The 26938-nt window shown below is 42.2% G+C and overlaps 1 protein-coding gene across 2 annotated transcripts in view; it reads right to left on the reverse strand.

Moving 5' to 3' along the window:
• Positions 1 to 2536: 2536 nt before the first annotated feature.
• The window catches only part of OTULINL (OTU deubiquitinase with linear linkage specificity like), a 39519-nt gene continuing 15117 nt past the window's right edge, over positions 2537 to 26938 (reverse strand). Inside the window, exons 2-8 of one of the 2 annotated variants that reach the window (XM_067569303.1) lie at positions 21698 to 21857; positions 21555 to 21586; positions 21363 to 21454; positions 18064 to 18213; positions 9696 to 9824; positions 5264 to 5536; positions 2537 to 4241 (exon numbers count right to left, since the gene is read on the reverse strand). In XM_067569303.1, coding sequence (XP_067425404.1) covers positions 4062 to 4241; positions 5264 to 5536; positions 9696 to 9824; positions 18064 to 18213; positions 21363 to 21454; positions 21555 to 21586; positions 21698 to 21834 — 993 coding nt within the window. In that variant the 5' untranslated portion in view covers positions 21835 to 21857 and the 3' untranslated portion in view covers positions 2537 to 4061. Of the gene's footprint in view, positions 4242 to 5263; positions 5537 to 9695; positions 9825 to 18063; positions 18214 to 21362; positions 21455 to 21554; positions 21587 to 21697; positions 22154 to 26938 lie in introns of those variants that run through there. The other variant, XM_067569312.1, reaches the window with a different exon arrangement.

Here is a 26938-nt window from a genome sequence, read left to right on the forward strand (position 1 = left end):
GGAAGGCTCTGGCCTGGGTGGCATCTAGTGTGGCCGCAATGAACTCTATGCGCTGCACCGGGGTGAGAATGAACTTCTGCTCGTTGATGAGCAGCCCCAGATTGGTGCATGCTGCGCACGTGAGCTCCAGGCTGTTCCTGACGTGGGCCCTGGACCTGCCCCGGATCAGCCAGTCGTCCAGGTATGGGAATATCTGAACTCCCCTGCGGCGCAGGTGGGTTGCTACTACCGCCATACATTTTGTAAATACCCTGGGGGTGGATGAAAGGCCAAAGGGCAGGGCTGAAAACTGGTAGTGGCCACCAGCTACCACAAACCATAGGAACCTTCTGTGCCCTTGGAGGATAGAAATGTGAAAGTATGCGTCCTTTAAGTCAAGGGCAACATACCAGTCCCCTGGATCTAGGGTTGGAATGATAGAGGCTAGGGAGACCATCCGGAATCTGAGGCATCTGATGAACTTGTTCAGATGGCGGAGATCTAGAATGGGCCTCAGACCCCCCTTGGCCTTGGGATTAGGAAATACCAGGAGTAAAAACCCCTTCCCCTTGGAGGAACCTCTTCCACCGCTCCTAGCTGGAGGAGGGAGCAGACTTTCTGAGTGAGGAGCTGCTCGTGAGAGGGGTCCCTGAAGAGGGACTGGGTAGGAGGGGAGTCTGGAGGGAAGGCCGTCAGCTGTAGGGCATAGCCCCTGCGGACTATACCAAGGACCCATCGGTCCGAAGTAATGCTTTGCCAGTGGGTATAATACGGCCTGAGTCTGTGGGCAAAGGGCCGGTTGAGATCCAGGAGGAAATGAAGAGTGCCACCCTCGTGCGCACCGTCTAAAGGATTTATTATTATTTTGACCCCTATTAGGGCCTTGCTGAGGCCCCGCCAAAGAACCTGAACGGTCATGGCGGTTGGAGCCTCAGAACCACTCCTGACCCCTCCTGGGTTAAGTGGGTCTGGGGGGTTGCCTTGGAGGCAGCTGAGGCTGCCGCTGGACCTGAGGCCGAGACTGACGCCTCGAGGCCTGTGGGGTGTAGAACGCTAGGGACTGCAGCGTAACCCTAGAATCTTTCAGGGCATGCAGCTTGTCATCAGTTTTGTCCGAAAAGAGGCCAGCACCATCGAATGGGGGGGACGGAGGCGTGGGCAGGCCCATGAGGGCACGTGCCACGGCGAACGCCTCCAGCGTCGACGGCCCTTGCAAGGGCACTACCCCACTCCGCAGAGTCGGGGAAGGCTCCTTGCGTGGAGATGCTGGTGCCAGAGTAATCTCGACGGCACATAGCTGGGACATCTCCTGACTCCTCCGGGGCCGGGCAGGCGGTGCAGGGGAGTTTCGGTGTGCGGAGTCCTTGCGGCGCTTGGGTGCCAGGCCCTGGGTCGATGACACCGGTGCCGGAGGAGCACCCCGCACCAAGGAGACACTCAGTGCCGCAGGGGAACGCGCCAGTTCAGAGTCCGGACGGAGGGCGGACTCCATGAGGATAGCCTTCAGCCGCACCTCTCTCTCCTTCTGGGTGTGGGGCTTGAAGGCTCTGCAGATCTTGCATTTGTCCCTGCGGTGCTGCTCTACGAGGCATTGGAGGCAGCGATCGTGAAGGTCACTCACAGGGACAAGTTTGGCACACTCGGTGCAAGGTTTGAAACCCGTTGAGCCAGGCATGGCCCAACGCAAAGAAAAAACCCGAGGGTTTCCTTAACTACCTAATTACTTAACTGCTTTCCAAACAAACACTAACTACTAAGGGGCTGCGACTTGCGAAGCAAGAGGCAATGTTCCAGCAACCGTCAACGGATAGAAAGAAGGAACTGTGGGCCCGCAGGGTCGGCAGCGCCCTATGTACCACGGCATGAGCGCGGTACTCCAGGGGGCGCCTGAGCCGACCCTACGGAGCTTGCTAAGGGGAAAAAAGTTCCGGGAATCTGTGCACGGGGCGCGCACACACCTATAATGGAATGGATATGAGCAATCACTTGAAGAGAGAAATTAAATTTTAATAAAAATTTTGAAGACTATTCCATAGGTTCGATAGTACCTAAGGAATTGCCAGCATTGTAGCTATATTTTAATAGAGTTGATTTTCATCCCACATTGTTTTCTAAACTGCTGAATAGGACCCCTCCCCCAAGCACTTTAGCATAAGAGGACTTTAAAAAAAAAAAAATACTATTCTTGGAAAGGCTTGGGGGAAAGTAATGGAACAAAAGCGATGTTAAATTTTCATAATTCATTTTTTTAGTTATAGTACTTGTATATTGCTAGTCATGAGGATTACCCTAACTGTCTAGGGTACTATAGACAGTTGATAAACTTGCTAAGCACTCATAAAAATATAGCAAATATTTCTGCAGAATTGTACTTTGTGTGTACATATTGTCTGCATGAGAATTATCTTACAACCCTACTCGGGTCAGAGCTATGCCTGTTTATGTAGGTAAAGCAATGAATATGCTCTTGGTATTCAATAAATAAGAGTAGTATCAGCCATTTTTAAGCTTCTCCCCACACAGAACAGAACCAAAACAGAAAAGCAACATGCTGAACTCAGGAAAAAAGGTTTTTAATAAATAAAATATAATCAGAAATGTGGCTTTTGGCAAGATGAAAAAAATTCTGTATCAAATAGTTTTAATTAAAGACTACAAATTATTGAACAAAGCATCCAATCCAGTAAAACTTTCAGGAAACAAAACAATTACCGTACTCAACAAATCCATGTTTGTTTTATAAATTATATATACATATATGCAAAGAAATGTAAGGGGAAAAAGTCGCTTTTCATTTCAGAAAGGAATAGCTCAGGCTCTGTGTACTCAAAGCATATGCTGTTTAATATCACTCTCATATAATTGGTTTAGCTCCTAAGGACCTGATTCACCATTTTATTGTGGTAAATTATCTCCTGTGAGAATAAGAGAAACACTACGTGCATCTTTGGAGATGATTTCAACATTATTTAAAGGAAAGTTGTTTGTTTCTTATTAAAAACTCTTTTTAAAAATATAATCTTCTTAGTGCAGTGACTCAAATAATGTTAATCTTATGATAACGTTCATGTGCAGAAAATAAATATTGCACAACCGTTACTTTAATTTTCATTAAAGTTAATCTTCCTAATTTTATAAAATGGTCAAACTGCAGTTCAATCTCTTAGAATGAAGGGAATGTGGAAAGTTCCCTACACTAAACAGCAGTACTTGCTCTTTTAATGCATCTGGCACCTCCCTTCCTTCTCAGTAGTCATCTTTTTAATAAACATAGGTGGAAACTGCTATTTTAACACACTTTAAGACAATTTGCTTGTTATACTGGACACTTCTTTAGACTCCCAAAAACCAGAAGTAACCTTGATGTCAAGATTAAAGAAAGTAACTCAAAGGTATTTAATGGTATATACAAAAAAGCTTAGGAAATGTGAATCCTGCTAAATGTATATAACATCCAGAGAATTAACATTTTTGTGAAAAGGCAGTATTTGTAAATCCACTGAAGTGCACAGCTTTCTCAAACCAACTGCAAAGAAAATCCTTTCTATACTTTTGGTAGGTGACATTAAAATCTGACCCTTCCAGAAAGAAAGAGGGGGAGGGTATGGGAAAAAGTCTATATTGAGTAAAACTATATTGCAAGTTATTTATTTTTATTATTGCCTTTTTTCTCTCCCAAGTCAGTAGCTTGGGAGCACTGAAGCAATGTTTTTAAACAAAGAGCAGGTATCATTTGCAATTGTAGGTTTATGCACAACACATCTTTTGGACTTAGTTCAACCAGTGACTATCAAATATCTAGTGATAATTTTTCTTGCAGCTGATTTACCATATTTTTTGTTTGAGAACCCTAATATGCCAGTTTTTCCTAGTTGTATAATTACGTATTTTGTGCTTTTTGAGGCAGACTGAAGGTGAACTTAGTAAAAGAAAGAAAGAAGTTAACATAATAAACCTCTGTATCCGCTACTCATTATGTTATGTTATTTGAAATCCTACTGTTGCTGGGCAAAGGATTTTGTTTAAAGATGATCATTTACTGGAGACGGTCACTCATTGTACTGTATGGTTAGAAATCAGTCTTATATTCTGATAATGGGGATGTGATAGTGATGGTCATCCTCAGTCAGAAGAGAGATCTCCTGCCAGTCTCTGTGACACTCCTCCGGATAGTTTACTTGAAACTCTTCTGTGTGAAGCTTATACAGTCTGTAAACTCTTATCTTTACTTCAAGTAAATATCCAAGAAGAAACATTTCAACCTAAGGGGGGGAAAAAAGGGTGTAAACATTTGTTTATAGACTTAAAAGAAGGAAACTGCGCGTGGGGGGGAGGAGGGAAGGGAGAGAAGAGGGAACTCTCCCACACTTTAATGATGCTTTGATGTTTAGAGTAAGTCATTTAATTGTTTATTTGTGTAATAATCGGAATGGACTAGGAATTACAACAGCAGGCATTTCCCACAACCAGAGCTGAAAAGTAACCAAAGGAGATATATCTCAGCAGGGTCAATATACTTTCTAAGTGGCCTTTCTAGAAAGCTTCTATTAAAAAGAAAAGAAAAAAAAAACAGGTGGAATAGGTCAAACATGTATTGTCATCTAACAAACAAGTTATTCTACATATCAGTGGTTTTAATAATTTGCATAAATAATTCCCCAGGACATTTTCTTTTGAAGACACTTAAAAGCTCCCCCCCCACCTTTTTAAGTGCTTTTTTGCTAGGAAAAATTGATTTTTTTTTTTCAAATAAAATTTTTCTATCATGGATGATGTATTAAATAGAGCTGAGCAAACAGCTGAATTTTGGTTCAATGGCTGAACTGAAAAAAAAAAATCAGTTTCAAACCAAAACTACATTTTTTTTTGTTCTCCCCCCCCCCCCCCCCGAAACAAAAAACACCCCCCTCGAAAAAAAACAAACAAAAAAAAAAATACCAAAAAAAACTTTCAGGTCAAACACATTTTTTAGAAAATGTTGATTCGAAACAACATTTTGTTCAGAAAATGTCAAAATGGTTTCTTTAGAAAATGTCAAAACAAAATGATTTGACATTTCTAAACTGTGTTTTCCAGTTTTTTTCTCTGAAACTATTTGTCAAATTCTATCTGAATTTGTAAATAGTTTAGGTGAGTTAAAAACAATGCATTTTTCACCCAGCCCTAGTGTTAAAGTATACTAGGAATATCAAGTCAATGTATAAGAACTCAAAAATATTCCCAAATCCTAACCCTTTCAGAAAAGTTCAGACTGTTGGAACTTATTTTTTATTCACACCATTACCTGCTCCAGACCACCAGTGTCCCCTATGGAATTAAGATGATTCATCATGAAACTCAAAGGGTCAGATGAAGTATCACGAGCAAAAAGCAAGCTAAAAAGGATGGGTACATGTTCCTGCTCATTCTTCATCTGTTCATAGGCTTCTACAACTTGGTAAAGCATGATGAATTTTATAGCTTCGTACATCTTATATTCCTTGCTTTCATCAGAGAAAAGGATATTGCACATGTTTCCTCTTTCATCATGGTCTTTAACACCACTTACTTCAATCCACTACAAAACATACACAAGAAATTCAAATCAGCTGTTTAGCTCATCACTAATAAATGTTTTTTGTGTTATATTTGTTAATAATAACTATATTTTGACAAGGATTAAAAAAAGAAAAATCACTGGACTGTCAATAATCATTATCATAACTAAAGTAAAAATAAGTGGAAGAACTGAATGACTCTAGAGATCAGTCACGGAACTCAAAGCCTTTCACTTCTATGTCACCATTTTGAATCCACCCCAGGTTGCTAGTTACAGAAAACTAAGGGACAATACCAGAACTATTAGTTTTGAGGTATTTGACTCGATCCCACACAGAGCTTATGAAACTGATTTGACCAGGAGGGTCAAAAGACCAAAACTGACTAATAAAGAATGCTGCCAGGATTTAAAAAGATACTCTCTTGGGAACGCAGAGTGAAACCATACTGAAAAAACACTCACAAGGACCCAAAACAGATGTGTGTCAATTGCCATTATGGGATTATAGCAAATTGGATAAGACAGAATGTTCATTTTTTTAAACTTTTTTCCCCCTTGTAACATTTTGTTCTAGTTGCATACTTTGCTTTAAAAAGGCTGTTTGTCACTATATCACTGATCACAGTTTCCTGAAGGGAAGAAACACAGATGCCTGAGACCTAAGCTAGAACTGCAGGGTGATAAAAGGGAAAAAAGGGAGGAGGTGTTACCTTGTATATTAAAAATGTATACACTTGGACTAAGGTTGAGATGGAGATAGAAGATGGACTTGTGGAAAGTCTCTGGGTAAGGATACAAGGGGTAAAAAAACAAGGTTGATGTCATGGTAAGGTTTTATCCTAACTATAGGACACCTAGGAAGAAGAGGTGGATGAGCCTTTTTTTTAAAACAACAAAATCATCCAAAGCATAGGAGTGGGTGGTGATGGGGAAATTCTACTACCTGACATCTGTGGGAAAATAATACACCAGGGCACAGATTATCCAACAAGTTCTTGGAATGTATTGGAGACAATTTTTTATTGCAAAAGATGGAGAAAGCAACTAGGGGAGAGGCTGTTCTAGATTTGATTTTGACAAATAGGGAGGAACTGGCTGAGAATTTGAAAATGGAAGGCAGCTTGGGTGAAAGTGATCACAAAATGGTAGAGTTCTAAGGAATGGTAGGAGGAAAAACAGCACAATAAAGATAATGGATTTCAAGAAGTAGACTTTAGCAAACTCAGGGAGTTGGTAGGTAAGATCCCAGGAGAAGCAACTCTAGGGGGAAAAAAGAGTTTGAGAGAGTTGGCAGTTTTTTAAAGAGACATTATTAAGGGCACAAGAGCAAAGTATCCCAATGCATAGGAAAGATATGAAGTATGGCAAAAGACCACCGGGGCTTAACCAGGAAACCTTTAATAATCTGAAACTCAAAAAAAGAGTCCTACAAAAAGTGGAAACTAGGTCAAATTATAAAGGATAAATATAAACAAATAACTCAAGTATGTCGGGACAAAGTTAGAAAGACCAAGGCATAAAATAAGATTAAGCTAGCTTGAAACACAAAGGGTATAAAGAAAACATTCTACAAATACATTAGAAGCAAGAGGAAAACCAAGGACAGGGTAGGGGGGAAAGATAACAGAAAATGTGGAAATGGCAGAAGTGCTATGTGTCTTTTTTAATTCAATTTTCATCAAAATGGTTAGTAGCGATCACACATCTAACATAGTGAAAATAAGGTAGGATCAGAGGCTAAAATAGGAAAGGAACAAGGTAAAATTACTTAGACAAGTTAGATGTCTTCAAGTCACCACGGTCTGATGAAATACATCTAGAAAACTCAAGGAGCTGACTGAAAAGATCTCTGAGCCATTAGCGATCATCTCAAAAAACTCATGGAAGATGGGAGAGATTCCAGAGGACTGGAAGAGGGCAAATGTAGTGCCAATCTATAAAAAGGGGTATACGGACAACTCAGGGAATTACAGACCAGTCGGCTTAACTTCAGTACCCGGAAAGCTAATGGAGCTAATAATCAAGCAATCAATTTGCAAACACCTGGAAGATAATAAAGTGATAAGTAACAGTCAGCATGGATTTGTCAAGAACAAATCGTGTCAAACCAACCTGATAGCTTTCTTTGACAAGGTAACAAGCCTTGTGGATAAGGAGGAAGTAGTAGATGTGGTATAGCTAGACTTTTAGTAAGGATTTTGATGCTGTCTCACATGACTTTCTCATAAAAAAACTAGGTAAATAAAGCCTAGATGGTACTACTATAAGGTGGGTGCAGGCCCACTGAGGGGGGAAGAGAAGGGGACAATTGCCCAGGGGCCTAGCAATTTAAAAGGCCATAGGGCCTCTTCCGCTCATGGCCCTGCCCACACTGCACCCCCGGCCCTGCTGTTTGCGCCTGTCCTCTTTGCTCCCACTCGCTCCCCCGGCCGCTGCTCATCGTGTCCCTCCCCCATTCTCCCCTTCACTTCCCTGGCTGTCACTTGCTGCCTGGAGGAAGGGGGAGTGTGGAAGACAAGAGAGGGATTGAGCAGGAAGGGGGTGGGGAGATGGAGTGGTGAGTGGGCCAATGCAGGGAAAGGGCACAGCCTGGGGCGGAGCAGGGGTGGACTGCAGGCGGGGCCGCAGACGGAAGAAGCGGGATGGGACTGTTCTGCCCTGGGGCCCAGAATTGCTGTTGGTGGGTCTGGGTGGGTGCATAACTGGTTGGAAAACCGTTCCCAGAGAATAGTTATCAGTGGTTTACAGTCAAACTGGAAGGGCATATCAAGTGGGATCCCACCAAGAATGGTCCTGGGTCTGGTTCTGTTCAATATCTTAATAAATTATTTAGACAATGGCACAGAGAGTACAATTATAAAGTTTGCAGATGATAACAAGCTGGGAGGGGTTGCAAGTACTTTAGAGGATGGAATTAAAATTCAAAATGATCTGGACAAACTAGAGAAATTGTCTGAAGTAAATAAGATGAAATTTAATAAGGAAAATTCAAAGTACTCCACTTAGGAAGGAACAATCAATTGCACACACACAAGATGGGAAATAATTGTCTAGGAAGGAGTACTGTGGAAAGAGATCTGGGGTCATAGTGGATCACAAGCTAAATGAGAGTCAACAGCGTACCACTGTTGCAAATAAGCAAACATCATTTTGGGATGTATTAGCAGGACTGCTGTAAGCAAGACACAAGAAGTAATTCTTCTGGTCTATTCCACACAGATAAGGCCTCACCTGGAGTAGTGTCCAGTTTTGGGACACATTTCAGGAAGGATGTGGACAAACTGGAGGAAGTCCACAGGAGAGCAACAAAAATGATTAAAGGTCAAGAAAACATGACCTATGAGGAAAGATTGAAAAAATTGGGTTTGTTTAGTGTGGAGAAGACTGAGTGGGGGACATGGTAACAGTTTTCAAGTACATAAAAGGTTGTTACAAGGAGGAGGGTGAAAAATTGTTCTCCTTAACCTCTGAGGATAGGACAAGAAGCAATGGGGCTTAAATTGCAGCAAGGAAGGTTTAAGTTGGACATTAGGAAAACTTCCTGTCAGGATAGTTAAGCACTGAAATAAATTGCTTAGGGAGGTTGTGGAATCTCCATTATTGGAGGTTTTTAAGAACAGATTAGACAAACACCTGTCAGGAATGGTCTAGTTATTACATAGTCCTGCCTTGAGTACAGGGGACTGGACTTGATGACCAACTGAGGTCTCGTCCAGTCCTACACTTCTATGATTCTATGATAAGTGCTTGGTATACATGAGGTAGTGTAATAAGGACCCAGAATCACAAGCTTCTACCCAAAGACAGAGAAGGGCAAAGAGATTCACAAGCCTTGACATGGATGCTCTCTGACAGATCTGAAAGGGGGCAGACATGCAGTCAGCCCTGTAACAAGCGACAACAAGATAATCTGCTGGTAAAACAAGACAAAAACATATACAGTAGAATTAAAAATGACCATGTAAAGACCAAAATAGTGATGACCAAAAGCTACAAGAACATACTTATGCTTAATATCCGTCCAGACCCAGAAATCCAGTAAATACCAGTAATAGCTGACAGATTGCACAGGAGCAATGTTTTGAGCAGAAAGCAGATGATTTACTGTTACAGAAGTATTTCTCTTTTCAGTCTCATTCTCTCCTTCTAACGGTTTTTCCATTTCCTAAATATTCACCTGTGTCTTTAATGTTTCAATACATTTACGTAATTTTCCAAATACGTTGGAGCCTGTGTATCTTTCTGGTCCAAAGCTATATTGCTGAATCCAGTTACAGCCTTGTGAATACAGAAGCTTTTCAGGGAGCTGTAAAAATATAATCGGGGGGGAAGAGATCACTATTGTAACAACAAGCAGAATATTACTATTGTAATTAATTTAGGTATAGAATAAGTATGTTTTAAATGACAAACCACATCCTGCATAAGATTAAAATCCTGGTCCTACAGATTTAAAAAAGGAAAGGTTACTTACTTTGTGATAACTAGAGTTCTATGAGATGTACTGTCTTTATATATAGTTCACTTCAAGTGCGTATGCGCTCCATCCATCCAGAACTAGAGAATTCTTCCTAGTGGGGTCCGCTTGGTCCATGTACTCACTCACACTTTCCTTATGCTCCACATCAAAGGTATAAAGCGGGCTGCTGGACTGCCACCATCTCAGTTCCTTCTCCACCACAAGGTTCATGGGATCCGAGGCAGTGGGGATAGAGAATGGGTGGTGCACTATACATAGGGTGACCAGATAGCAAGTGTGAAAAATCAGGACGAGGTGGGGGGTAATAGGCAAAAGACAAAGCCTCAAATATTGGGACTATCCCTGTAAAATCAGAACATTTGGTGACCCTAACTACAGAAAGACATTTTGAAGAACTCCGGTTACTACAAGATAAGTAATCTTTCCTTCTTCTTTGAGCACTTGTTCTTATGTGTAGTGTGCTTCAGATGATTTACAACCAGTGTTCCTGCCGAGGAGGTGGATGCCCAGAGTCCTGCACCACTACAAAACGCAGGACTGCTCTAGCCCATTGAGGCATCCAAGGCAGCTGCTTGCACAAGAGCGCAGTGCCTCACAGAGGTGTGTACCAAGCCCCACATTGCTGCTCTGCAGATGTCAGCGATCCCTGAGTGAAGCTATCCAGGCTGCCTGGGCTCTCATCGGATGTGCTTTTACACTGCCTGGCAAGAGGGATCTCATCCAGTTTGTAGCAGAATACCATGCAACCTGAGATCCATTTTGACAGCCTCTGGTGGAAATGGCCTCTCCCTTCATCCTCTCTGTATATAGGACAAAGAGTCTAGGTGACTTCTAGAACCACTTTGTCCTCTACAAGTAAAAGGCAAGGGTTCTATGCCTATCACAGGAATGCCACTTTGCTTTTTTCCTGGTGGTGCATGGCTTGGGGTAGAACACAGGTAACTGGATGCTTTGGTTGATGTGAAGGTGAAACCTCAGATGCAGTCTCATGGACACCTTGTCCTTGTGTAGTATCGTGTGGGGGATCTGCCATGAGCACAATTATCGCCCCTTCCTGACTGACATGATTGTGACCAGAAACTCCACCTTCATGAAAAGGTACTGCACGGAGCATGATGCCAGCAGCTCAAACGGCAACCCCGTCAGACTCAGTAAGACCAAGTTTAAGTCCCAGGCTGCCACGGGCTTCACCACTGGAGAGAAGTCCCTAACTAAAACCTTCAGGAAGTTGGATGTAAATGGGTGTGAGAGAACAGTGGAGCTGCCCACTGTTGGGTGGAAATCACTGATGGCTGTCAGGTGGACCCTCAGGGAGCTGAGGGACAGCCCTGAAGATTTAAAATGGAACAGGTAGTCCAACATGTCTGGCACCCGATTGCAGTAGGGAAATTCCCGGTTGATCATACCAGATCACAAACCTCTTTTCCATTTTACAGCAGAGTTCTTCAGAGTTACTCAGTAAGGTATGCATGTCAGTCAAACAAACCCTCTTTAGGCTCAACATCCATCCCAGTGTGGATGGGTTGAGTTGGCAAGTTTTCCCCTCAACCTGTGTCAAGAGGTCTTACACCATGGGAGGTGGAGAGGACATCAAGCAAACAAGCCCAGCAAGCAAAGTGTGGGGTACAAAAACTGACTAGGTAACCCCAGTGCTATGAGAATGACTTACACCTTGTCCTGCCTGATCTTTCTTAGTACCCTTGGTCACAGAGAGAGCGAGGAAAACACATACCTCAGAGCCTCCAAGCATCACATGAAGAAAACGTCACCCAAGGAGCCTGGGCTGCAACCTCTCTTTGGAGTAGAACTCCTTGCACTTCTTCTTCAGGTCTGACACAAAGAAGTCTGTCTTTGGGTTACCCCATTCCTGAAACACCTCCTGCAGAGTCAGGCCATGAAACTCCCACTCCTTCTCACTGCATAAATGTCTGCTAAAGGAGCTAGGGTGTTCTGAACCCCAGGCAGATGGACTAGTAAGGGCAATGAGCAGGGGTATGCACCAATTCCAGACAGGGATGGCCTCCGCACAGAGTTGCAAGGACTGTGCACCTCCCTGCTTGTTGATGTAATGGACCGCTGTCATGAAGTCCAACAGCACCTGGACCAACTGGCCCCGAATGCAAGGGAGGAAATGCTTGCAGATCAACCAAACCACACTCACCTCCAGCACACTGATATGGAAAATTCATTCCTTAGAGGACCACAGCCCTTGGGCCATCCACCCCTCCATGTGACTTCCTCCACCTAACAGAGAGGTGTCCATGCTCACAATCCTAGTCAATAGTGGGTAACAGAACAGGATGTCCATGCACACACCTTTCCCCTGTCTTCACACTGGCCAAAGCAGTCTACAACCCTTTGGGGAACCAAGATAAGCATGTTGCAACTGTGCTCACCTGAGTGGATGCCATTCATAGCCACGTCTGCAGGCACCTGAAGCACAGCCTCATGAATGGGGTCATATAAGTGCTTGCAGCCATGTGACCCAACAGGGCCAGGCATGACTGGCCAAATGTCCAGGGGCCACTGAGACTTACTGTATTAGTTCACTGATGGGCACAAAGCGATTGTCGGATAAGTATGACACTCTATCCAGCCGCACCCCAGTGACCTTTATAGCCATGTCAGTTCCGGGGTAGGCTTGTCCAGGTTTACCCTGAGGCCCAGTCTTTCTAACAGGCCCAGACACACCCACACCCACCTCCTGAGGAGCCAATAGCCCAAGTAGGGATACACTATGGCCCCCTGCCAGTGAAAGTACACTGCTACCACCAACAGCACTATGGTGAACACCCTCAGCACTGTCAGAAGTCCACATTGGAGTACCTAGTTCTGGTAGTGCTGCTGCCCAGCAACAAACTTCAGGAATCTCCTGTGTGATGGGAGGATGTTTATGTGGAAATAGCCATCCTTGAGATCGAAAGCCATGGGGATTCATCCATCCTCATGCTAAGCAGTTTGTTACACTTGAATGGAAGGTCCTCCACCATTAATTGCATGTCCTTTTGGATCCCTGATGAAGAGAGCCACAATTAACATCTCATCATCACAGCCACAGACATGGACCTTGCCACGTCTGCCATATTTAGGGCTGTCAGAAGGGTGTATCTGGACCCCAGCTTTTGCTCATCAATTAGGGCCTGAAACTGCTCCTACTGTCCTGAGGCACCTTCTTGATGAATTTGGTGAGCCTATCGTGGATGTTGAAGTCATACTTGGACATCAGCACCTGGCAGTTCAAAATCCAAAACTGGAGGGAAGCTGACGAGTATTCTTCCCTCCCAAAAATCTCTTAGCCTCGTTCTCGTGAGGCATAGATCTGGCAACTGCTGCCTACTGCACTCCATTGCTACTGTCACCACCAGCAAGTTGGGGGTTAGGTGAGAAAAAAAAACATTCTGACCCCTTTGTGGGTATGAAATCTCTCTTCTCTACCCATATGGACATCAGAGGAATGGTGGCTGACATCTGGCAGAGTGTCTTAGTTGGCTTGAGGATGGCCTTATTAATTGGCAACTCCACCCTGCCTGGGCCCAAGCTGAGCAGAATGTCCAGCAGTCTATGCAGTGCCCACTGGACCTCTTCCAGGGAGATGTGCGGGGCCTCTACCCTCCTTTTTAAGCAAATCCTGGAAGACCTTAGGAGGCACTGTGGAGGAGCTGGTATCACTGCTTTATCTGGAGAGAATAAGGACAAGCTGACTTATGCACTGTCCTCCTGCCCAGGCTGGTCCTCCCCTTCTGAGGGTTGTCGTCATTTTTTGGGAGGCTGTGGAGATTCTTCCTCCCTCAGGGGAAATTTATACTCCTTGGGCTCCCAAGCCCCTCAGTGTGGGTACAACACATGGTGGGTCTGTGGATCTTCCAGCCCCAATATTGCCACTTTGGAGCCTCATTCCCCCATCGGAGCAGGTCCTCTAGATGATGGGTATCAATATAGATAGGGTAAGTACTCCCTCGGCCAGGGATACTGTGACACTCAAGAGATCGCAAATGCCCTATCTGGGCTTAACCCTCACAAATGTCACCTTAGGGAGTAGTTTGAAGACAGGCTTCCTGTTCCTGGTACCTCCAGAGTCAAGAGGATTCTGAGTCTGAATCCGATGGGGGATCTCTCAGTATCAGGAGGTGGCAATGACCAGTCTCTATTAGTCGACAGTACAGGTGGAAGTCTGGCTTGACCCCAGCTCAGTGAAGGAGTCAGCAATGGGGTACAGGCTACTATCTACTGACATTTTGGTACTGGGCACAGGTCTCTGGACAGCAGCAGTGACTCTGGTTCCAGGTGGATCAGAAGGTGGTCCAGTGCCAAACAGTGAGGTGGAGCTGATGGGCCCATATCCTTCTCTGCTGTGAGGAGTGGTTTTTGCCATGGTCACTGCAGCCGAGGATGCCAGCTTAGATGTGGATGCTGGAGGTGCCAGTGTGCTGGTCCCAATCAGGGCCTTGCTCTTAGACAATGCCCTGGGATGATTTTTCACAGTGCCAGGTGGTACTAACTTAGAGCACAAGGCTTCCCCCAACCGGGAGTGGGAAGAAGACTCTGTCTCTTCTTACAAGACTTGGACATGGAACTTCCTCTCGTTTTTATGCTTGTGTCTCCTTTCTTCTGCTTTCCCCCAAGCTCTTCTAACCCAAGTCTCTCTGAGCCAGTGGAGGTGTGGGGAAGGGGCAGAGGCCTGGAACCAACCAAAGCCACACTCCTACCTTCCTGAGGCTGACATACAGAGGGGTCAGAGTCTGGAGATGCCCTCATGGACCTATCCATGAGGCAAGATCAACCTTAACTGCCTCATCCTCTGTGGAAAGTACTGCACCTGGTAGGGATAAGGGCTTCCTCGAGGTGGTACAAAAAAAGTCATGATTGTAATTTACTGGGAAGGCCCTTTGGCAATCCACAAAGCTCCTGAAGCCTTTGGCATAGTCTCCCCACGACCAAACCGAAACATGGGAGGTAGAAGAGGGGATCACTGCCCTAAACAAGGGGCACCCAATGAGGACACAAAATATGCTAAGCTAAACTATTTACAAGTAAAGGCCTAAAGGGCGCAGTGAACTCTGAAGATCCATCCCAGACCACAAGCGGTGAGAAGGACTTGAGAGGGCAGCAGTCTGGCAGCCCCACCCTGGGCCCTTGATGCACAGCATATGTGTGGATTGAACGGACACTGCTAGGAAGAATTCTCTGGTCCCAGGCTCAGAGCGCACATACACAACTTGAAGTGCACTATAAAAAAAGAAAAACGTTCAAAAAGAACCCCCCCAGTCCTCTACCACTTTAGCTAATGGTGAAGCTCTGTACACTATCATTTTCGTAAGAACCTTTATGGCCTTTTTAGTAGGCAGCCAGCCAATAGAGAACAAAATGTCCTCACCCACAGTTAGGCCAAGATTTTAAAAATCTGGATACATACATTTACACACTTAAAACCATATTTAGACAAATAAGTAAAAGTGGCTTTACTTTTGTGAGTACTCAGCACCTCTTAAAATCTCACTTTTCCAATCAGGGTAATTTTTTCATGCCACATAAACTCAAGCAATCTGATCAATTTTCTTCATCAAATGTTGATGAATCATTCTCCTTTGCTTTCAGAGCTAATATGGCAATTTTCACACCAAAACAATTTTCTAAGCCAAAGATATAGGGGGCTAAAATAGGAATTTTTAAAGGAAGATGGTAATAACCTCAATTACAGGGTGGCTATTGCCTCTTCTTAACACATAGGACCACTGAAATATAGCCACCTCTGGATGAAACACAGGATTTGTTTTACACTACACTAGAAGTAAAGATGAATACCTAATAAAACTAAAACTGCAGGGGGGACTCAAGTAGATAGAATGTAATTATGTGAGCTGGAATTTGGCCAGAACACCAAATTTAGTATTTCTTTATGAAAAAGTGTCATGGTATCCGTGATGCTGGCAGGCCAGATGTCAGCTTTTGCCCAGGCTGCAGGCATTTTAATTGACAAACTTATAGCTGGAGACCAGGCCAGTTCACTTGTATTTTAGTTTTGTTCAAAACAGGTATTCGTCTTATAAGAATGTATTTAGTGTTTAGACTCTATAAATTGCTTGTAAATTGCTGCATGCATTAATCTCACTTCCAATGCTGGTATTTCATGCTACAAGAAAACATGGAAGTTTTGCTTTATAACTTAAAATATTTGCTCTAAACTTGTGCACCCAGGCACGGGAATTGTCCCCCCACTGATCCAGAAGGACTCTCAAAATCAGATGGGCCATCAAGGAACATCGCAATACAAAGGATTGGTTAATTGCCCTATCACATCTGGGAAATGCTCCATGCAAGGAAGCTGGTCCTGTGGACTGAATGAAGCAAATAAAAACAAAGTCACAGGAAGATTTTCCATCTCTCTCTTCGATTTTTGAACTCTGAAAGGGCCAGAAACTCTAAACTGAGGCAGAGATCCCCAGAGGTTACCCCAGGTCTGCCCTGAAAGACACTTTGAATTGACAAATCACTACAACTCTGTCACTCTTAAGATTTAGATGGTAACCCATTTGTGTATATATATGTTTGCTTTCTTTAGCTTGTAAATGACTCTCTTGTTCCTTTTTCCTAGTTAATAAACCTTTTGATAGTTTACTACAGTGTTGGCTACAGGCGTTGTCTTTGGTGTAATATCTAGGGGACCAATTGATCGGGGGTAAGTGACTGGTCTCTTGGGACTGGAAGCAACCTGAATATTTCGTGATTTTTGGTGTAAGTGACCATTTATCACTAAGTCCAGTTTGTCCATGTGGCAAGATAGACTGGACGATCTAAGCGGCTGTCTGTGACTCCATTGTAAGACTGGTAAAGTGATCTAAGAGTTCACGTTTGCTACTGGCTTGGTGAAATCTAATTATAGAATACACCACCAGTTTTGGGTGTCTGCCCTGTTTTTGACAATCTGCCCTGAGGTAGGCACTCGTTGTGAGTCACTTAGCATGACAAGTAGCTAATGGTAAGTTTTCTCTAGAACTTCATTTTTTCATAATGATAAAGAAAAACAGCTGTTATTGAAGGGTTTTTTTTTATTATTTAAATTACCTGGATTCAAATATTTTTGTACTGAATAACTTCTTCACTTAACTGTGTGGGTGAGGTCCTTTAAATGTTCATTTTCATTAGTGGAACAAACTTAAACAGTGAATTTTATACATAATAGAAGCTATTTTGTAGATTTGGGGATATAGCTTTCTGATTTGCAGCTATGTAAAATGACTGGTTGGCTAAAACTAAGACAATTACATCCATTGTTTTTGTTCAGCATCACTTGCTGCTACTTCTGATTTAGACTGCAGGCAGACACACTTGTCTTCTTATTTACAAATATAATTCCATTCATATCTATGGTATCGTACTGTAGAAATAATAATCTTAGTTGAACCAGTCAGCAAAAAGCTACAGTAAGCTTTAAAAATGCAGCTCTTGAACTGTAGTGACTAAAACAATTTGGCCTTGATCCTGACCTACACAGATATGGAGGATTCTAAGTGTAAGTGAAAGTTAAATTCAATGAAAGCAAGACAGACTGTCCAAAGGAACTCAGTTCTTGCATTAATGAAAGCACTGGCATACAGTCATCAAGTAACTTCAATTGTAAGCTTTTTGGGAGCAGAGACCCCTTTTTGTTGTGTGTGTACAGGACATAGCACAATAGGATCCTCAATCCAGACTGAGGTCTCTAGGTACTCACAATACAAAGAGCAAATAATAATTCCAGTCCAGTGGCAGGCATAAGGCTTAAAATTGGACCTTATAGATTATTATTATGCCTTATTAGCATGATGGAGATAGCACTTATAGACATGCCCCTTCAGACACGATGCTACATCCACCCATCCCCCTCTTAAGAATAAGGGAACACAATGGACTTGAGACCTGCTTCCACTTTTGCATAGTGCTTAGCCTTCCTTGCTCCCTCCCATAGTCTCTACTCCCACTTGCACTGGCATACAACAGTTTTAGAGAAGTTGTTGCTGGATCAAGTCACTCCTTCTATAAACACCAGAACATATAAATTTTATTTGCTTCAGCAACTGAAACATACCTTTAAAATATCTCTCTCCTTCATCCATGATGGAAAACAAATGCCCTGGCTGAATACCTGAAACAGCACAGCTCTTAATGCACAGTAGTTATCTCTTCTTACTTGTCGTATATATTTAATATGGTATCTCCAAAATAGTTCTTCATAAGCCTAAAAAAAGGCCAAAACAACAGTGAACAATAAGTATCTTAAATCTTTGAAAGAACCAGTGAGACATGTTAGCTTGAAGGCTAATTTCAAGATGTCGCTAGGGGTCTATAAAGAGAGAAAGAGCCTAACTCTGTTTTCAGTTGAGTAATACTACTGACCTCAGTGGAGTTACTGCTGATGTACACTAGTACAAGTGAAAGCAGAAGGTCCAAAGACATTTCATTTCACTATAGATGTATTCACTTTCTATGTGTTTATATGTGGTCTGGACATTGTATTTCTCCAATTTCCACAATGATCTTTATGGATATCTGTTTGTGTGTATAATTCAGTGCATATTTAAGTAATTTTTTATCCCATCTCTCTAACTTGAAACTGATGTTTACCAGTTTATACGTTGTGAACAGGAGAGAGAGCAAATTGCTGTGGCCAAAAAGGTCTGATGTGGAAAATTTTTGTGGATCCACTGGTGCTGTCAGCATAATACCAACAGTCCAAATCTTTGACAAACATCTGCTTCATGGGCACTCAAAGTTTTTAGGAATTTGTTTTCAAGATGACTGAGAAATACATCACAACTTTTGTGTGCAGAACTTTACATGACAATGCCAGTATTTCAAAAAGAAAATCTGTACCCAGATCTTAGGTTCATATCACATTGTTTTCTCTTCTAAAATTTGGTACATAACAATATACAGCAGATGGAGCCCTTCCATTGCAAAATGCATGCCACTGGCTTACTAAATTGTTTCTCTCTCTGAAGATAGCTGGCACAAAATGCTTCAATGCTGAATGATAACCCTAATATTTATTTCACCTTCTGTGATCCCTGGAAAATGCTTTCTTGTGGGTGTTGTCCAGATAGCAAGTGTGAAAAATTGGGACGGGGGGTGAGAGGTAATAGGTGCCTATATAAGACAAAGCACCAAATATTGGGACTGTCCCTATAAAATTGGGACATCTGGTCACCCTACTTTAGTCATTATTAGCACTATTCATTTTCTGAAGATTTTATTGAAAATAGGTGCATGCAACAGTAGCATAACTACTGACAATCAGTTTGCAGTGGAGCAAACTAATCCAACATATTGTGACTAGCCTATTTTAAAAAGACAGGGAACCGAGATATAACCACAACTCTTCACATCAGTGGCAATGACTAGGCTAAATCCCCATGACCCACTGTGATGGCCAAGTTCTCAAATATGGTTTCTAATTTCTAAAAGCACTTGTGCCCATAAAACATGTCATTTGGCATCTTCACTGTATTATTTAAACCTGCAATTGATTATGCCATTCAACTACAGGCCAGGATGAGGTCACTGAAATTGTTGGCCTGATTCTTTGGCTGCCAGAAAAATAAGGGGCTGATAAAGAATAAGTGTTTAAAACCCAGAATGCCTATTTTATGTTCCAGTATTCTAGAAAGCACAGTTAGGTATTTAAAACAAACAACTGAATCAGCAGAAGTCCTATGAACTGGCAGCGTGCCAGTATTGCCAGGTTTTAGTTGCTAGGTTGTTGCCCCACCACCAACACCTCTTTTCCAAATAGTGGGATGAGAGGGTCATTGCTACAGTTAAAAAATAATGCTCTTAATAGTCAGATCCCAGGTATACTTGTACGTGCAGTATGCAAAAGGTCGAACCGCACAAGTTTTCTCTCAGTATCACCTCATGAAATATTAAATCCAGCCATGTTGAAATTATAGGAAGTGCCCAACTCAAACCCACACATTTCCTGAGAAAAGTCAGAGTTAAGGCACGTGAAACAATCTGTTACAGTAAGTAAACTCCACATAGAGTGAGAAGTCACAATACTGTAGGTTTTGGTTTTAACTGTACTAAAAGTCACAGTATCTTGGCGTTTTGTGTTTAATTTCCTTTTTTCTTCCTAAGAGATAACGCTAGAAATAATCACCTGTCATTAAACTGATTCAAGTTCTTCAGACTAGTATGTTTTCAAAGAGGTTTAATATTACGGATTACTAAAACAAACTGTAATAGCATCATGTCAATGTGCACTTGGGGAGTAATCCAGAGATTTGACTGTGAATAAAATGATCATATGAAATTTACTGAAGGTTGATTGTGCACATGTTGTTCTAGGCTACAAAAACTCCCGTTTTCACTTTTTACAATAAAATTAAAAAATGTATAGAAAGAGTCATTGTGGGACAAGAGTAAAATATCATTGGCTCTCTTCCTTGATCAGTGGTTCAGTCAAAAGAAAGGACAAAAGAGAACTGGTGCCTCTTTCTTTTTGGTTGCGTAGTGTCAGGGTTAATTTGTTTTTGGAGGTAATTCAACATGTTGGCACTGATCTATGCAGCCAACATTACTTGAGTTCTGTTACAGTACTGCAGAGATTACTTCTCCTCACCATGATGAGCTGGTACAGTTGTGGTAAACTGAGGTGTTTGAACATATAGTTGGTTGCATTTTGTTTTTGCTTCATCTAAATGATCAATTCATCCTTTGTTTTAACTTAGTTTAGTTTATTTGCAGTTAGAAATGAGAAGTTGGGAGAAACAAGAGTGGCTATATGCAACCTTTGTGTTTCCCCAGAGCTACTGGAGAACTAGTTTAGTTCCCAGTGCATATTAGATCTACTCAGGGCTACTTTAACTTCAACCAGCTGAGAGTACTAGAGTGCAGCTCTGCTCTGAGCAGGCCTCCCAACACACCTCTACACCAAAGAGTGGCCACCTCTTCCAGCTCTATGGCAGCCATGAATTCCTCCATGACATGGGTATCTCCAGCTGCCCCATTTGGCTCATTTGTGTTGGTAGAGCAGTTTGAAGGGGATGCACTGGAGCTGAAGATCTGGTCCCATATTCTGAGTAATTCTTGCCTGTAAGGGTATGTCTTACACTGCAGCTAGAGGTGTAATTTCCAGCTCAGGTAGATGTACATGTGCTTGCTCAATCAAGACTACTATGTGTACCTCTACTCTAGCTGTAAATTACACTTCCTGTCTATATATGGAACCATGTACATAAGAAAGCTGCTCCCCACTTTTAAAAAAATTCCTTTGATCTCACACAGCTCATTACAGCTGCTTACATTAAAATTGCAAGGATTCTTTTTTTCAAGCTCAGAGTTTTTTTCAAAATGTATATATACAGATGCAACTTTAAACAACCTTACCTCCTTCATCTGCCTGGCCTGCTTGGTTTCTCCTTTCCATTCTCTTGCACAATAACCAAGCAGATCAACTTCTGCCAGTACACTGAGGTTCTCTAAATCAAATTTAATTCACAGATTAGTTAAACATCTACTTTTTTGCATTTAAAGAGGAGGAATGTTAAAATGCAGATTGGTAACAAAAAAAGAGTTTACTTTTGAATTTTCTCTGCAGATATCTACTCCACCTGAAATCCAAATGATAAAACAGGTATCAAAAAGAGTTTGCAGGAAGTAAATATTTAATTAAAAGACAAAGATATTAATTGAAAATGAAAGGCATTGTAGTAAAAACATACCATTTCAACAGCTGTGCTATGTATGCATAGAGACTTCTACAATACCAGACAGCAGCAAGGAGAAAAGACATGACTACTATTAGTTGGCTCTTTATTTTTTGCCACACAATATGTAAAGATTGGTTGACAGCTGTCATCCAGGACTGCACTTCATTCCTTCCTAAAACAAAAATTAAAAAGTGAACAATATCTCACTGTTTCATAATATCTACTAATATCACCCCTTCTATTAATTTTTGCCAACCTCAAGCACTCAAAATGAGTCAGTCCTCAAAAACCATCAGATTGGCTTAAAACCTTTGCAAAATGATAAATCTGGGGGCTCATTTAGTTGTCTTATGATTTCTGATCATTTAGAGTGCATTCGGGTCATGCTTTCAAGCTCTTTTCTGCAACGACGGCTAGAAACGTACTTTTTGAATGAAAGTGGAGAGTCTCATCACAGTCACGTGAATCCAGGAGTTGGTGTTTTGAGGAAAAACAACAAATATTGAGAGACTCACAATCAAATTGTGAGAGTTGGCCACACTGGAGTTCAGCAACAGGGAAAACAAGGTGTTTTGAAAAACTAGATATAACAGATTGCTGGTTCTTGGCATATGCACACATCACAATGTCCTGTTCTGAGGCCCAACCCTTTATGACTGACAGAGTTGTAATCTCCAGATGGAGCACAAAATGGAGAATGATCAATTTTGCATCATGTGACTGGAAACCACAAAAAGGAATAATCCGGGCTCAATCTGGGGAAGATGAAGGTTGATTTACAACCCTGAAGAAAGTTCCCGCATGAGGATCTGGCAGGAAGTCTAAGGGTTAGCCAGCCAGGAAGGGTATGCTCCCTTACTTCCCAGCTGAGAAAGCAGGACAGCTCTATACTCTGCATTATTTTGAGGTTTTTACATCTTTTGTTAACAAAACCCTCTCTGAAGAAAAGGACATGAAGTGAGTGGTGTAGAGAGCTTTATTCTACTTCCCTTAACTGGTGAATTTGCCCACTGGTTTAGGCTTAGTAAATTCCTATAATTTATGATTAACAATAGCTCTACCAATAACTGCTTCAAATATTAACACATTTGCACCACAGGATCAACATATCTGAAATAATGAACAAAACTGAAATTAACAAACAAAAAAGGCAACAGGACATAACTTCCTTGCATTTTCATTTAGTACAATATTTTAAGACTCACCTGACTTTAAAAAAAGGCTGCTTTTAATCAGGAAGAACAGCCACTCACTATTCAGTCCGAGTTGATGGCTTTCTTTCCATAGGCTTGGGGCGCTGGTCAGTGCATTGCCTGTGCACTATGAATTGTGGGCTAGAACCTCAACCAATGTAAATCAGTGTAGCTTCCTTGACTTCAATGGACCTATGCTAATTTACATCAGGTGAAGATCTGTCCCTCTGCCTTTCATAATGAGTTTACTTAATCTTTTGGGACTGATTTTTCCAAAAGCGTATTAAATACATATTCAATTTATCCATTCACTTATAGCTACAGTGAGTACATGCATCACTCAAATGTACACCCATGCAATCCTGGTAATTATATGCACAATTGTGCACAAATGTTTAGGCGAGCTACTGTACATATCTATGTAAGATTGAGGACATATGGTCCTTAGCGTTACACTATCATTCAAAAAGGTTTTGCTAAAGGATATAACGTTTAAGTTGTCTGGAAACAAGCATCATGCCTAGGATCACACATGGAAATGTTTTCTTCCAATTGTTGTGAAGAAAAAGAAGCTAATGAATTTTAAAAGGTTTGTTGAATGATTTAAAGAACTCCTCCTTCTGCCAGCCCCACTTGGGCTGAGTATGCTAGCACCCCAAACTCAGACAGCTTGGGGAATGCGTGTGTGTGAATCAGCCCTGTTACTTCTGCAGACCAGAAGAAACCACTTCACCAATTAGGTGAGCAACCTTGACTTGTATTAACTTAATTGCACTAGATCAAGGAAATTTGCCATCTCACTTCAGTGGATTAGCATAAACAGGGCACATGCAGCAACACACTTTGGCCTTGTGAATATGCTTAATACATGAAGACAGACAAATATCCTATTACCTTTTATTCACAGTGCTGTAGTAAATATCTGCTCACCTGACATGAAAGTGGGTTACTCCTGGAAGTGCTGCTTTTGAAGGGATAAAGAACAATTTTATAATATGCACTCCACACATAGTAAAGTAGATCCAAATTCAGTACAACATTTCAAAATGCATTGTCTTCCAGGAGTTGCAGCAAACATTTATCACTGGTTACAGCTAATAGATAACAAAACATTAGCTCTGTCTGTAAGGTCCAGAGATTTTGATAGTTGTGGAATATTCTATGGCATTTCTATTCATAGCATATGAATTGATTATCTATGGAAACAAATGGGGATACTTTTAATAAACAATTTCAAAGCAGCTAAATTGTGCCTAATTGCATGAGGTTTATACATTGTTTGAGGGGGAAAGTCCTGTGTGGTTAATAGAGTTATAGTGATTTATTTTATTCCTCTTCCATTTCTGTGGTGAAGGCGTTATTTTAAAAAAAATATCAGCAAGCTTCTAATATAACTTTTTGTTAACTGCACTAGAACCTTGTAACAGTTTACAAACTGTTCTTCATTACCTGGCACATTCAGATGTTTAAGTTTTCCCACCATTGTACAAAACAAACCCAATGCTGATCCAGCTAAAAATTCCACAGCAAATTAATCAAACACACTGGAACAAAAACAAATGAAGATGCAAAGGAAAAAAGCAACTTGTCAAGTCTGTTTTATGAAATTTTGTTGCATTATTTATGATGGCCATATATATACCTTATTTGATTTTGACTAGATTGGGCAAAATGGGTCTATGAAAAGGTCTGAATTGGTATTTTTCCCAAAGTAAGGTGTTTTGTACAGTAGCAGAAATACATTCGAGCAAATTCCTGACATCTAAAGTTTCTGTTCCAACTCCATATTTAATGGGGGGGCTCACAATGGCATGAACTTCACTAGTGTTTAAAAAGACCTTTAATTTAGACATAAAACAGAATTTCTCAACATCCTTATACTGTATTGAGAGATTCAGCAAAAAGCAGACAGAGCCCCTTTTGAAATCCTGTGAAACCCTTCTCGTGGTACATTTGAAATAACACAGCAATAAGTAACTTAGGTGTTAGGCCTGGTCTACACTACAGGGTTACAAATTGCCTTGCATTAACCTAGCTGTGGAAGAGTCTTCACTTAAATTTGGCTTCCACCAGTGTAAGTGCCTTTTTGCTGATTTAGTAACACCACCCCGAGTGGCATAGAGTCACCAATGTAATGAGGTCCATGCAGTGTCAGCCAGACACTACACTGTTTATGTTGACTATTACTGGCTTTCAGGAGCTGTCCCACAATGCCCCACACTGACAATACAATTGATACAAACGCTCCTGGTGAGGACATGCACTGCTGACACTAGGAGCCAACTGTGCACATACACAAGCAATTTAATAACTGCAGTGGCCCAGTGCCGACGTAAGTTAGGTTGACATAATTTTGTACTGTAGGCATGGTCTAAGAAAGCTATTGATGCTCTCCCTATGGGCAGTTGGGAGACACAAGGCAGTGTGCCTTCAGTAAGAGAAGTACACCAGTAGTCCACTCACATAGAACGACTCAGGGCTTGGCTAGACAAACAGCAAGCTGGGGTGTGAATCTACAGTGCACGAACATGCTGTCCACTTATTGTCCTTGTGGACCTTGCTACCCTGCACTAGAAGTTCCCTAATGCACATTGACCTACTCCTGTTTCGAAGCACACTAGAGAACATTTAGTGTGCAGCAGCAAAGTTCACATGGACAGTTACTGTGCAACATACTAGTGCACTGTAGATTTACACCCCAGCTTGCCACACACTCACTGTTCATCTAGACAAGCCCTTATTCTGATTAGAACATCACTTGTCCATTTACAGCTTAGACTGAAGTTATTTAAACAAATTGCTGTTGCAAACAGAGTTGCTGTTGCAAGGTCTCCAAGATAAAGATGCAATTGGCACCTGCTGTAAACTGGAAAACCCCAAACTTTCCAATACATACTATATACACACTCTGCATGCCTTCTCAGGGTCAGAAACGGGGGGGGGGGGAGGAGGGGGGGAACACTGTCTGGAGTACAGATGCTCAGGCAGGGACAGCTGGAGAGGGCTGCAAGATTCCCCAGATGAAGGAAGAAGCAGGAGCAAGCTGCTAGAAGTTCCCTGGGGATGGCTGAGAGTTCCCTGATAAAGGAAGCAGAGAAGTGCTGCTGAGTAAACCTGAGAAAGGAAATGCTATGGGGAACTAACTGAGAGCATTCTATCCTGGCTAAGAGACAGGACACAGAGAACCTGAGGAAGGAGGGGTCCACGAGAACTACCCTGTTATCCTGTCCAAAGAGAATAAACTTAGAGAGGTGTCCAGGAGGGGCTGATACTAAATACAAGGGACTATCATGTAACTCCAGGATAGGAAAGACTGTTTATGTTTCTTCATTTATCTGGGGACACCAAGGAAATCTGATCCTCCACCCAGACGAGTTAGCTGCATGAGACGTGAGACGTACCTGGGTAGGTAGCAAATGACGAGTCAGGGGAAAACCTTTAAGTTATGACATTTGGACTTTTCTTTAAGACTGTCAACTGGGCAGGTTTGAAGCCTGTGTATAAGCAAAGGAGCCCTCACTGAGTGTTTGTGGAGTGACTGGTGGGACCTGCAGCAGCATCACATTTCTAGTGCAATGGAGCTCTGAGGGGCTTGACCCCTCACAGAGCCAGAAAGCAAATACAAGGAAACTACCATAAAACTGAGATGTGTCAAATCCCCCCACAGTGGCCATCTGTGACACACTGCACCCCCATGTACACCCTTGTGAAGTGACAAAGCCGGTGCATATCAATTTATTTGATAAACTGATGAGCATATGAGCTAGCAGAGTCCAGTGGGCAGCACTGAACGCTGTAAAACTGCAGTTCCTAGGGCTGCATCTGGGACTAAAGATATTGCCTGGGGTCATACCATTGCATAATCCCATGAATGGCTGGCTAGAGGCAGTGGAAGCACCTTGCTTGCTGGTGGCTGTGCGTGAGCTGGCCAGGAGTGGGGGTTCACACAGCAAAGCAGAGTGAGATGTGCTCCAGGAGTGGGGGATTGGGGTGACACAGCGATATACCAGTCCAAATTGCAGAGGCGAATGCCACACCATCATCTTTACAATCAATTCTG

Source organism: Emydura macquarii, unplaced genomic scaffold (genome assembly GCF_026122565.2).
Source record: "Emydura macquarii macquarii isolate MOO-44397 ecotype Brisbane River unplaced genomic scaffold, CSIRO-AGI_Emac_v2 contig_320, whole genome shotgun sequence".
NCBI lineage: Eukaryota > Metazoa > Chordata > Testudines > Chelidae > Emydura > Emydura macquarii.